Source organism: Coturnix japonica, chromosome 29, assembly GCF_054131305.1.
Source record: "Coturnix japonica strain WE chromosome 29, WE-NBRP24, whole genome shotgun sequence".
Classification (NCBI taxonomy): domain Eukaryota; kingdom Metazoa; phylum Chordata; class Aves; order Galliformes; family Phasianidae; genus Coturnix; species Coturnix japonica.
The window spans coordinates 8,020,343-8,033,200 of NC_140691.1; the positions used below are offsets into that span (position 1 = coordinate 8,020,343).

General features: G+C 51.9%; 1 protein-coding gene across 1 annotated transcript; it reads right to left on the bottom strand.

Moving 5' to 3' along the window:
* Positions 1–5,101: 5,101 nt before the first annotated feature.
* Positions 5,102–7,937, bottom strand: LOC146755954 (uncharacterized). Its single transcript, XM_085525117.1, has 4 exons — positions 6,825–7,937; positions 6,491–6,745; positions 6,317–6,385; positions 5,102–6,208 (listed from the first exon to the last, which is right to left on the bottom strand). The coding sequence occupies exons 1-4, from the start codon at positions 7,408–7,410 to the stop codon at positions 5,637–5,639; spliced, it is 1,482 nt and encodes a 493-aa protein (XP_085381243.1). The 5' UTR covers positions 7,411–7,937; the 3' UTR covers positions 5,102–5,636.
* Positions 7,938–12,858: the final 4,921 nt, after the last annotated feature.

A 12,858-nucleotide genomic window follows, 5' to 3' on the forward strand; every position in this document is an offset into this window, starting at 1 on the left:
CTAGTGTTCCCTTAACCCAACACCAAAGTAGGAGGTATCCATTCTCAGGGAATCATGCAGGCTTCCTCTGTATTTGATGCTCAGAGACAGCCCCAGAACTTTTTAAATCTTAGCTTAGCTCTCATCCAATAATGTTCATCAAACAGTGCAACTTGTCCTTTGGGGATGCCTTTGTTCTGCATCAACCAGTTCCAACGGAGTCTTCTTGGCTTGTTTTAGATCAGTTTTTCAACAGATAAAGCCAGAGTCTTTGAATAACAAAGTGAAATTGCAGAATGCATGATTCTCAACCAAACAGAACAGGAGGTGGGATGCAGGGTGAATACCTGAGCCAACACCACCTGCAAGCAATCCTTCAATATCTTAGGATTCTCTAGCCATCCCAAATCCAGTGTTGTGCTTGATCTATCATCTCTGCTGAGTTTTTAGCTAGCTGATGGTGAGCATCATGGTGGTGATGGGTGAGCAGTCGGACTAGAGGGTCTTAATCAACCTTAAGGATCCTGTGATCAGAGGAACGTGAATGTGCTGTTAAAGGTCACAAGCGCTGCACTGCAGCATGAGCATACACAGCGAAAGGCTTTCAGTAGAGCTTCAGTTCATAAATGAGTACTGGGTTATGGAAAAGAGGCTCAAGATATAAACCAGAAAACAGATCTTAATGCCAGGTTCTGTGAATGCAGCCAGCTGAATTTCACAGATATTGAATTTCAATGACAATTTCTTGTGTTATTTTACCCTCCAGCTCCACCCTGAACAGGAACATGTCAGTGACAAGCATTACTCCTCCAGGCTTGACCTGACAATGCTTTACTTGTACTATGAGCTAATGCCAGGAAGAGCAGGAAAAGAGTTTCATCCACGTGCCTTCTCCTTCCTTAGTAAAACCAGTGTGAAACTGCAGCCACGTCAGGCTGAAGGAGACGTCTCAGATGTCCTGCCTGGATGCAGGAGCTCACGTGTCAGAGGATGTCTGGCACGTCAAGTCTCATGGCAGTGCAGTGCATGACAAACTGCAACAACACTTTCCTGTGGGCTCCTTTGGGCACGAGGCCCAGCGGGTGACACACCTCTGGCTGCAGCTCTTCAGAGCCTCCCAGCAGCCACGTGATGCCCATGGGAGAGACACAGCTGACCCGCACAGCAGATGATTTACCAGCTAGCTCTGGTTTACAGCAAGAGAAGATACAAGTGGCGATGCTGAATGGTGAAATACTGCGAGTGTGTGGCATGGGTATAAGATTGGTGAGCCTGAGGATGTTCAAAGTCAGGCTGGACAGGGCTCAGAGCACCTGATGGAGCTGCGGTGCCCCTGTTCATTGCGGGGGGAGTCCAACTAGCTGACCCTTAAGGGTCTCTTCCCTATCTATGAGATACACAAAAGCTGATTCTGCAGTAACCAAGCTACCAACAGCAGTTGTTTGTCTTACAGTTTGCCAGCACAGATTTTAAAATAACAGCATTGATTACTCATTTGATAGTCACATTACAGTGCAAAGCACATGGAAACGTCCATCAGCTAATTCAATTAATTCTGGGGGCAGACCTGCCAGTACGAAATATTATGCTAACATGACTGAGAGAAGAAAAGCAAAATTAAGACTAGCTGACAAGCCTTGGCAGGAAGTTCTGCTCTCCATCAATTTAGTCCCATTATTCAATTCTGTTTGGAGCTGTCTCCATGTCTCTCTGGAGTTTGTTCTTTGAGAAGAAGCAATTAAGTAAGCTCTCCAATTCCAAATTGCATACACTACTCTAGGGCTTTGTTGTTTCTCCATGCATCAACAAGGGTGACAAGCCAGCAGAATATGATGAAGAGCCTCATGCATACTCAGTGTGGAAAAAAAAAAAAAAGGCAAATGTTGCTGGGAAGAAGGTGCATTTGCATTTGTGTCATCTGCAGAGGGTACTGCAGAAATGGAAAGTCTTCCACTGGAGGAAATGTGGCCGCATTCTGCTTTCCTCTTCTGTCCCACACCAGCCCCGTCAGAGGGGAGGAACAGCCACGCTTCCACTGAGACGTTCCTCTTCATGCACAAATGAGCGTGCAGGGAGCTGTGGGCAGTGCTGGGGCTGCACACATGTGGGTGTGCACAGGTGTGTCCATGCACTGCAGAGATTTGTGCACGCATGTGGGTGTGCAAGGACGAGGAGATACGTGTGTGTGTGTGTGTGTGTGTGTGTGTGCAGGGATGGGGTGGTACGTGTGTGTGTGTGTGTGTGCAGGGATGGGGTGGTACATGTGTGTGTGTGTGTGCAAGGATGGGGTGATACATGCGTGTGTGTGTGTGTGTGTGTGTGTGTGCAGGGATGGGGTGGTACGTGTGTGTGTGTGTGTGTGTGTGTGTGTGTGTGTGTGTGTGCAGGGATGGGTTGGTACGTGTGTGTGTGTGTGTGTGTGTGCAGGGATGGGGTGGTACATGTGTGTGTGTGTGTGTGTGTGTGTGTGTGTGTGTGCAGGGATGGGGTGGTACGTGTGTGTGTGTGTGTGTGTGTGTGCAGGGATGGGGTGGTACGTGTGTGTGTGTGTGTGTGTGTGTGTATGTGTGTGTGTGCAGGGATGGGGTGGTACGTGTGTGTGTGTGTGTGTGTGTGTGTGTGTGTGCAGGGATGGGGTGGTGGCCATTTGCACGAGCACAGAGGTGTGCAAAGCGGTGGGCGATTGCTCCGTTGAAGCAAGAAGCAAGCGTGACAGTGCTCCAGTTGTAAGGAAGTGCATTGCTGGAACAGGGCAGAGCAGAGCCTGCAACTGCAGCCTCCTTTGCACAGCCCAGCTCTCAGAGGGTGAGACAGTTGTGCTTCCTGAGCAGCTCAGGGACGTTGTGGACAGAAGCAGCCGAGTCCAAAGTTCCTGGTGTGAAGTGCTCCGAACATCGGGCTCTCTGGGCGAGCCCCCGGCTGACAGCACTGCTCCCCTCTGCCCTCGCCCGGGCCTGCTGGGAGCTGCAGGGCCTGCTGGGAGCTGCAGGCCCCGCAGGAACTACCACTCCCAGGATGCTGTGCGGCAGCACCGGGCGCCGCCATGACAGTGCTGTGTGCAGTGCTGTGCAGGGCTGGGCCTGTGGGCTCAGGGCACCGGGTGCTCCTTCCCTGAGCCTGCCAGGAGGTAAGGCACCGTGAGGGTGGTTTGGGGGAGACCAAAAGACGTAGAGAGGACGTAGGTGGGACATGGAGGTGAGATAGATGGGGCATGAACTGGATCTAGAGAGAGGGGTGAGAAGGCAAGGTGGATATCCGACAGGTGGGGACAGGGGCCTGTACAGGTCAAGGGCCAAGTCCAGCTCTGCAAGCACAGCAACATGTCGGGGACGCCGGGCTGCGGCTGGGGATGGAGCAGAGCAAGATGGAGAAAGGGGGGAACATTCAGGGAGCGAAGAAATCTCCAAGTGGGGCTTTCTCCATAGCTCAGCCTGCAGCGCAGCCACACGACCTAGGCAGGCCTCAGACTGGGATCCTGCTGCTGGGTGCTGCAGGGTGCAGCCTGGCTCAGTCCTCTCTGCACCTGGGGACTGATGGCTGTGTCTGGGATGGCAGTGAGCCTCCTCCACTCCAGGCTGAGCCACTCAGCTCTCCCAGAATTCCCGTCCATCCCCCTTTCTCATCCCTCCATTCCTACGCAGAACTGACTGAGGAGGGGAGGGATGGGTCCAATGGTGGTGGCAGATCTGGGACACTGCCCTTTCTGCTGCCCTTTCACATTGCCCTGAAGGTGGGCCCGGGGGCCTGGGGAGGTGGGCTTTGTAACTGAACTAGCGGCTGCAAGCAGAGGTGTAGCAAAGTGAATGCAAGGAATTTAATAATTAAACATACCAAACAGTAAAGAAATGACAGTATTCCCAACCATTTCCCACCCTAACAATTCTTTCTGATCCCACCCCCTAAAACTCCCACCCTCAATCAACTTCTCGCCCCCCTGCTCCCTCCCACCAATAGTTCCCTCCCTGTGCAAAAAAACCTCCCAGCCCCCTGTTGTAATCCAAGAAGAATGGCAGCAGCCATGGATCAAGAGAAGGACTTGACAGAGCAGCAGCTGTGGAGCAGGATAAACAGCAAACCATGTTGGTGGTGGATGCGGCAGGCAGTGCCAGCAGGGCGTCCCCTGCTTCAAAGTGCACCTTTCCTCTCTCACCCACCACACATTCTCTCCTGCATTCGGGGTCTGAGGGATTTCTTCCAGTTTTACTCCATATCCGCATGGCCAGTGCGTGATACAGAGCCCAAGTGGAACACCTGCTTGGAAAATGAAATCAACTCTCCCATTCAGTTCTATGAGCGTGCGCCTTCCTCTCAAGTGATGTGTGGTCATATTTGAAAAATCCAAATTAGTTGGATATAAGAGAGGTAATAGCATCATAACCGAGCATTACTAATACATTCAATGATTATTGCCGCAGATTCCAGCACCATTGGTAACATCAGATCCTATTGGATTCACATCCAATCTATTAAATTAGTAGAAGCACAAGATAACCTGGATAATGCCTAATAACTCTGGTTTCTGAGACAGTAGTTGGCAAACCTGAAGGCAAAAGGTCAGCGTGCTAGGACAAACAGCCAGACAGCAGTATGGTTAAATATGGCTGCGTCCATCGACTGCCCGAAAAGCCATGCTTTTATAGCAGACAGATGAGGGCGTTTAAAACCATACACACCAATTGGAGGAAAGCTACCGCAATAACAACGCCTGGTCAAAGACCCCCCTTGAAAGCTGCGAGATACTCATTTTTTTCCTAGAAGTGTCCTTGGTTCTCATGCTGTTTCTCCCTCCACAGCTGCTGCTCTGTGAAGCCCTTCTCTTGATGCATGGCTGCTGCTCTGTAAAATTCTTCTGGTATTACAACAGCCCCCCAGATTCCCACCCCACCAGTAGCAGAGTACAGCCATTTCATTGCCCACCCCAAAAAGGTCCCACCGCCAATTCCCACAAATTCCCACCCCAAACTCCCGCCCCCCAACCACTCCCCCACCCCAAAAATTCCCCACCCCCAATTCCCACCCACCAGCCACCCCCAATTCCCACCCTAATATTGGCCACCCCAAGAATTCCCACCCCTTCCCCCCCCAACCACTTCCCACCCCCCACCCAGCATTTCCCAGCCCGGAGCTTTGACAGTGCAACGCTTTGTCGGTCCATCAGCTTCAGAGCCCCACAGTGCCCCAGTCCAAGATGCCGTTTGTGGACAGCCCAGTTTGGGAGGGGTAGGGCTGGGGCTGGTGCTGGTGCCCCTGGAACACTGCCGCTGCTCTCTGTGTGTGGTGGGGGCTGGCCAGGAGCCCAGGGCTACAGGGAAGCGCCTTGGTCGGTTACGGCCACGTCTCCTGCTCCATCAAGTGGGCCGGTTTCCTGGTCCGCTCCCGCTGGAGCCGCTGTTGGGGTGTGATGGGCACCGAGTCCTCCTGCCGGCCGCCGTGCTGACACAGGCAGCTCCGCCTAGCGCCGGTGGTTGTGTCCTGGAACATGCTGGCAGCGCGGTGGCTTCCTGGTTGTGGCGGGGACACTGGCTGCCAGTGTGCTGCTTGTGCCCGCTGCTCTGGCCTCTTGTGGTGGTGCAGGTGGGTGCTGTGCACTTGGCCGGCTGGCTGCTGTCCCCGTGCTGCTTGTCTGCCATTTGGCAGGAGATGCAGCCGGGTGGCAGTCAAAGGCGGCTGAGCAGCACCCGGGGCTGCCTCCGCCGTGCCTCCTCCATCAGGTGTGCAGTGCTGGGCGACGGAGGTGCGGGGGCAGCCAGGGGGGTGGGCAGTGCCAGGCGGGTGAGAAGCACTCGGGGCTGCCTTCGCTGTGCCTCCTCCATGAGCTGTCCAGTTTGCATCAGAGGAGGCACGGGGTGCTTGGCCGGCTGGCTGCTGTCCCCGTGCTGCTTGTCCTTGTCTGCCAGCCGGCAGGAGATGCACCCGGGTGGCAGTGCCAGGCGTCTGAGATGCACCCGGGGCTGCCTCCGCCGCGCCTCTTCCATCAGATGTGCGGTGCGGGGCGACGGAGGTGCGGGGGCAGCCAGGGGGGTTGGCTCAGGCAGCTCAGGCGATGCTGGCTGCCGCCAGAGCAGGTTTGCGAGGAGCCCTGATTCAGGATCGGGCTCTTTGCTGAGCTCCCTGCTGGCCTCCGGGGAATCAGGGTGCTCTGTGTTGTTCTCATTCTCTTTGGTCCCCTCTCTTGTGACTGCAGGAAGGCCCTGGTTGTGCTTGGGGACCTCCAGAGCACTCGTCGCTTCTGAAAAAGCAAGAGCATCACCCAGAGCAGAAGGATGATGGCAGCCTTCCCACACCTGCTGGGTGCAGACAGCCACCCGTCAATCACCTCTGTAAGCCACAAACTCACCAAGAATCCAGGTGAGGAAACTGTCCATTTCCACGTCGTCCTCACGTCTGTTGCTGCTGGGTGTCTCTTCTGGAAAAGGAAGGAAGAAAATCCCCAGGGGGGCAGTTCCAGCTTTCCCACTCGGCCACTCGGTGCAGACACCCCCCCCAGCAGCTCTGCTGCCCCCAAACTCACCCTGGCTGATCCACGTCAGCAGCTGGTCAAAGTCTGCGCTGTCGTCTGGGATGGCCATCTCAGATGTGACTTCTGGGGAAGGAAGAAAATCCATTGCCCAGTGGGGCAATGCTGGCAGCTCTCCCACAGCTGGGAGCACTGGGTACCACCAAGCCTGGCCAGCTCTGATGCCAACAAACTCACCGTGGTCGATCCATGCCAGCAGATGATCCATGTCTGCTGTGTCCTGCGGGGTGCCTGCGCTTGTTGTCCCTGCTGGAAAAGCCAGAAGATCCCCAGTGGGGCAATGCCGGCAGCTTTCCACAGCCAGCCGCTGTGCAGCCTTTGAACTCACCGCCTGATTGCGGCGTGGCAGCGCTGCAGGTGAGTGGAGCCGTGTCAGGATGGGGGCAGCCATGGGTGGTCGCTGGGTGCCCCTGGTCCTCCATGAGCAGCACGGTGTCTTGCAAGGGCTCCATGGGCGGCTCCCAGCTGGCGGGCAGGGTGCAGGGCACGGGGAGCACGTGCTGCTGCAGTGCCGGTACCTGCAAAAGAAGTGGCGGGGGGCCGGGGCGGCCGGGGGCCTGCGGCAGGCAGGTGCCTGCGGGCTGCGGGGGCTCTGCATGGGGCACGGCCCCAGGCCACAGCCCCATGCGCTGCTGGGGCAGCAGCGTCCCTGCCAGCAGGGGATGTCCCCAGCAGTGACCAGGGGCAGCGGGGGGAGCCATCGGTGGGTGCAGCCCCCCAGGCAGCAGCTGCAGCAGCGGTGAGTGCAGCCCCGCAGTTAGGGGCAGCCCCCCAGGTGGGAGCTGCTGTGCTGCCTGTCCCCAGACACCTGGTACCCCAGGCCAGACAGAGGCCTGAGGCACCAGGTGGGTGGCACTGGGGACAGGGAGGGGTTGGGGTGGTACCGGCATCGGTCCGCGGATGGTGGGCTGCATCCAGGCGGGGTCCGGTGGCGGCACAGTGGCTTGAATGAAAGTGGCTTCAGGCGTCACAGGCACCGTCAGCGCTCCTCGAGGGATTCTCTCTGTGGGGAAAGGCCATAAGGGGCACTGGGCTGAGATCTGGGCTTCTGGGCTGAGATGTGGCTCACAAGGGTGGCATGTGGGGCTTCAGCTGGGATCTGGGGCTTCAGCTGGGGCCAGCTGAAGCACGGGAGCAGGGGGAGCCTGCTGCCTTACCTGCCATGACAGCTGGAGAGTGGCAGTTAGGGGAGCCCCTCCCCCAACGGGGCTTCTGTGGCCGTTGGGCTCAGCCCCTTTCCCCCAGGCTTGCCATGGTCAGACCCAAACATCCTTTTCGTCCCATCTCTAACCTGAGAGCGTGGGCCTTTTCTCCTGGCTTCCAACGTATCTTGGGGCAGAACACACAGCACTGTCTTTGCTGCTCTTCCCTCTTGGCTGCTTCCCTTTCCTCATCCACCATCCAACCTTCAGCTCTTCTCCCTGACTCTTCTCCTCTCCTCTTCAGCTCTTCTGCTCTTTTTCTTTCCTTGGATGCTCACTCATCTCTTGCACGTCTACTCCTCTTCTGCTTTTCTTTCTTACCCGCATCCTCTCCCGTTCTTCTCATCTGCTCTTCCCACTTCACTGCATCCTCTTTGCACCTCTCATGCTCTACTGTTCTTCTCTTCCCACCACTCTCTGCTCTTCTGCTCCAGGCTGTGTTTCCTTCTCTGCTCTTCTGCCCTCTCTTCCTCCCTTCTGCTCTTTTTCTCTTCTGCACTTCTCACTGACCGCTGTCCTCTCTTCCCGTCTTCCGTCCTTCTGCCAAACAGCCATTCACTCTTCTCCTCTTCAGCTCCTCTCCACTTGTGCCTTTCTGCCTTACCTCTATCCGCTCATCTCCCTTTCTGCTCTTCTCCTCGTCTGCACGTCTTCCTTACCTTCACCCTCTCCTTTTTCTTCTGCTCTTCTCCTCTTCTGCTCATCTCCTCTTCCCGTTGTTTTTCTGCCTTGCCTGCCTCCGCTCCTTTCCTGTGTTGCCCCTGTTGTCCGCTGCTCTTCTTCCTTACCTGCATCCTTTCTCATTCCTCTCTTCTGCTCTTCTTTAGTTCTGTCTTACCTGTATCCGCTCTTCCCGTCTGCTGCTCTTCTCCTGTTCTGCTCAGTGTCCAATGCCTGCACCGCAGCTCTATGTCAGAATTACTTTTGGGGTGGAGAAAGATACTCATGTATTTGTGTGTGATTTTATATGATTGAACAGGAAAAGGAACTAGTTAAAGACATCTGTATTGAAGGACATGTTCTCAACATGACCAGTACTTCTCTAAGAACCAAAATGATGGAAAATATGAGCTAAGCTTTTAGTGTTTGCTGGAAGTGCTTCTGGAGTGAGACAGTCAAGTCTGCAGCTCACAAAAGGTTGTCATAGCTCTTGGCACACTGTACCTCATCCTAAATCCAGCTTGCTATCTACTGCGACTGAAACTTTTGAAGTGGAATGGAGATTGCTGCAGGATGGGGAATAAAAATCTGCTGGTCTTGCTGCTGCCAGTATATATGTACAGACTTTAGACTGCTGGGATATAGTGATTGCTGTCCTGTTTATCTGACTTGTGAAGTTTTACATCCTAAATATATTTTGCTGATCATTTCATTCACGTTAGTGAACAGTGTAAATTAACATTCTGTGCACTAGAAAATTATGTTATGTGGGGTAAGTTTTCTCCATTCAGAAAGAGATGATAATTTTCATGTTGCTGCAACAATTAAGTTTTGGCATAGAGATTAAGGGCTCTGTAGAGCGAAAATCTCAAGCAGATACCATACCTGGTGTTCTCAAGTGACTGTACATTTTTATTTTGTAAGTTTGGTCATGACCCTAATACAGAGTTCACTACTGGAAATGAAGACATACATGTCTCATGACAGGAAAAATCAAACAAATAAACAACAACAAAATAACCCCACAGCAACAAGAACAAAACCATTAAGCTTACAAGATTCTTTTTAATGGAAATGAAGTAACAGGTTGGAGAAATCTGTTTGTTCGTCCTGTATCAGGAACAGCAGGGGGCAGATAGAAGTAGTTCCTACTTCCAGCAGCTCAACTGCAGCAGGAAAAGCTGGGAATGCAGAAGGAGTGAGAAGATCCAAACAACAGCACAGCATTTTAATATGAGTTTTTCCTGGTGAGTGTTGAGCATTTCTGAACATTGTTCTTAATGTGATATTAAGTTAAAAGTTCATAAAATCACAGAACAGTTTGGGTTGGAAGGAACCTTAGAGATCATCTTATTTCAACGCACCCTGCTGTGGACAAGGACACCCCCCACTAGACCAGGTTGCTCAAAGCACTATCCAGCCTGGCCTTGAACATTTCCAGAGAGGGTGCGTCCACAACTTCTGTGAATTCCCATAGGACCCTTATTAATAATCTTTGATTGTGTGTGAGTGTGTGCAGGGATGGGTGGTAAATGCGTGTGCACGCATGTGCATGGAGTGCAAGGATGGGGTTGCACACATTCATATGAGCGGAGGGTTGTGCAAAGGGGTGGCGTTGCACGTGCATCAGTGTGTAAGCAAGGAAGAGGTGGCACATGTGTGTGTCGGTGGTACGTGTGTGTGTGTGTGTGTGTGTGTGTGTGTGTGTGTGCAGGCAGGGAGTGCAAGAATGGTGGTGCATGTATGCATGCAGCTGGGGAGCGCGAGGATGAGTTTTTGAGTTAGAATAGTTCTAACCTGGTCTGGGGCTGTGACTACCAATTGCCTTCCAAAGGTCAATTTTCTGCTCTCTTCTACCCGAAGGGCGGTTGCTGCTACGGCTTGGATGTACTCTGGCCACCCTCGTGATACTGGATCTATCAATTTAGATAGGTATGCCACTGGTTGATGCTTATGTCCCCATTCCTGGGTTAGCACTCCCAGAGCTGCCCCTTGATCTGCAGTAACAAAAAGCTGGAAGGGCTTCAAGGCAGGAAGAGCTAGGACTGGGGCTGTAATTTGGCCTTGTTTTAATTCTTTTCTTAGTTCCTTCTCTTCAGTAGTCCACTGAAGCATGTTGGGTTCTTCATCTAATAACTTAAGGTATCAGCCCTTGATATTCTGAGCATATGCCTCTATCCAGAGTCTGCAATATCCTACTACTGCCAGGAATTTTCTCAGTTCCCTCTTTGTTCTGGGCATGGGTAGCTCGATAACTCCCTGAATCCTCCCTGGGGTTATTTTATACATTCCCTCAGAGACCAGCTGTCCCAAAGACTTGGCTTCTCTTTCCACGGACTGTGGCTTATTCTTTGATACTCTCAGTCCTTGTTTCCCCAGGAAGTTTAGCAGTTCATTTGTGGCTCTTTTAACTCCCACTTTTTCCGACCCTGACAACACGAGGTCACCTACATCTTGTAGGAGTAATGCTCCCTCTGGTGGCCGAAAATGTTCTAATATTTGTTCCAAGGTTTGCCCGAACCAATTGGGTGACTCTGTGAACCCCTGGGCTAGAACTGTCCACCAATACTGTTGTTTCTGCCCACGCTCAGGATCTTCCCACTCAAAGGCAAATATGTCTCTGCTTTCAGATCCAATGGACAAGACCAAAAGGGCATCCTTTCAATCTATAACACTGAACCGCCTGTTCCCATTTGGGATTTTGCTCATCAAGGTATATGGGTTTGGAGCCACTATATTTTGTACTATGTCATTAATTTTTCTCAAATCTTTCACTAATCAGTAGGAACCATCGGTTTTTTTTAACTGGCAAAATGGGGGTATTGAAAGGTGACAGCCATGTTCCAGCAACCCATCCCTTAGTAATCACTGTATTACAGGTTTAAGGCCAATACGTCCCTCAAATGGATGTGGATATTGTCTCTGTCTTATGACTTCATATTTTTCTTTCATTTTTATTTTCAAAGGGGTTATTTTTAATCCCCCTCTATTTCTTTCTTTGACCCAAACCACAGGGTCTATCCCTCTCTCATCTGCCTCAGTTAATACATTTATTGATACAGTAATTCCATCTTGACACGTTGTTGTTTGTATTCCTGGTTTCATCATGAGATGTCTCCCCAGCAAGTTAGTCCCTGCATCAGGTACGTAGAATAATTGTCCTGTGATTGCTTTAAACCCCAGTTTCAACTCGATACTTTCATCCCAGTTCCCTCTACCCCATTTATCTTTAAGGTCTCATTTCTTAATTTGAGTCCTGACACCTTATGGGCCAGCGATGAACAAGCTGGCCCTGTAAAAACACAAATTCTTCCCCCTCAGGTTCCACTTTTATATTTACCAGGGGCTCCTGGTGGGACCACAGTTTTGAAAACCCCGGACCCCCCTATTCTGAATTCAAAGCAGCTGGTAACTTTTCCTCTCTCTTCCGTTCTGGGCAGTTTTTCTTTATGTGTCCTGGCTGACCACACCAGAAGCATTTCCCTACACTTGGTTGCAACTGGGGCCTCACTGGATATCCTTGGGATCTTCCTTCTCCCTGCCTCCCTCCAGGGCACAACCTTCCTCCAATTTTCTTTTCCCTATTACCCATTCTTTGTTTCACCACCTGTTCTGCCATGGAAACCATTAACTTTGCCTTTTGTTTTTCCTTCTCATCTCCCCTTCTAACATACACGCTCTGAGCCTCTCGTAAGATCTCCTCCAGAGACCTCTTACTCCATCCTTCTGTCTTCTGAAGCCTCTTTTGCACATCTGGCTGCGCCTTGGTTACAGAGTTAACTTTTAGAAGCCCTTGGGCTACAGGATCCTCAGGATTCATTCCCGAGTATTTTCTCATTTTATCTCTAAGCCTTTCCAGAAAATCACTGGGGGGTTCTTCCCTCTCCTGCTGAATCCCAAATGCCTAGGTAAGATTCTGGGACTTGGGTACTGCCTCCCTAATCCCAGCCATTATTATGTCTCACCGATATTTTGCCAATGTTGTGCATTATTACTATCCCAGCTGGGGTCTTCCACTGGCTATTTTTGCACTCCAGGACGCCCAGGAGGGTTATTCTTTTCCCACTCTTGTGTAGCTGCTCGCCTAATCATGCCTCTTTCTTCTCCAGTAAACAACATATCCATAATAGACATCATTTCCATCCACGAGTACAAATTTGGCCCCAGAAATTGATCTAATTGTTCTGCTACTCTTATAGGATCTTCAGTCGAGGATTTCAATTCCTTTATAAAACGTCTGACTTCTCCACTAGTGAGTGGGGAGTTTACACAGTCTATTTGTCCTTGTCCCAGTGGTACCTCGGTACACTGAGGTGCTGGTACGGCTGGTGTCTGGTGAAGGAAAACTTTCGATATCCCTTTTACATACAGGGTCTTGCAAATGACGCCAGGAAGGAAGTACAGGCAGGAGGCCCAGCACCCTGCAACCTCCATGTGGGGGAGAGCAGCCAAGGATTCCTTTGGGATCTGCAGGCTCATTGTGTGGAGCATTGCATCAAG

Excerpts from the sequence above, each read along its gene's own strand:
- LOC146755954 (XM_085525117.1), bottom strand. The coding sequence starts at position 7,410 with ATGCAGCCCACCATCCGCGGACCGATGCCGGTACCACCCCAACCCCTC. Across the intron at positions 6,746-6,824 it reads TGCCACGCCGCAATCAGGCG|CAGGGACAACAAGCGCAGGC; the intron begins GTGAGTTCAAAG and ends TGGCTTTTCCAG. Across the intron at positions 6,209-6,316 it reads TTTCCTCACCTGGATTCTTG|AAGCGACGAGTGCTCTGGAG; the intron begins GTGAGTTTGTGG and ends TTGCTTTTTCAG.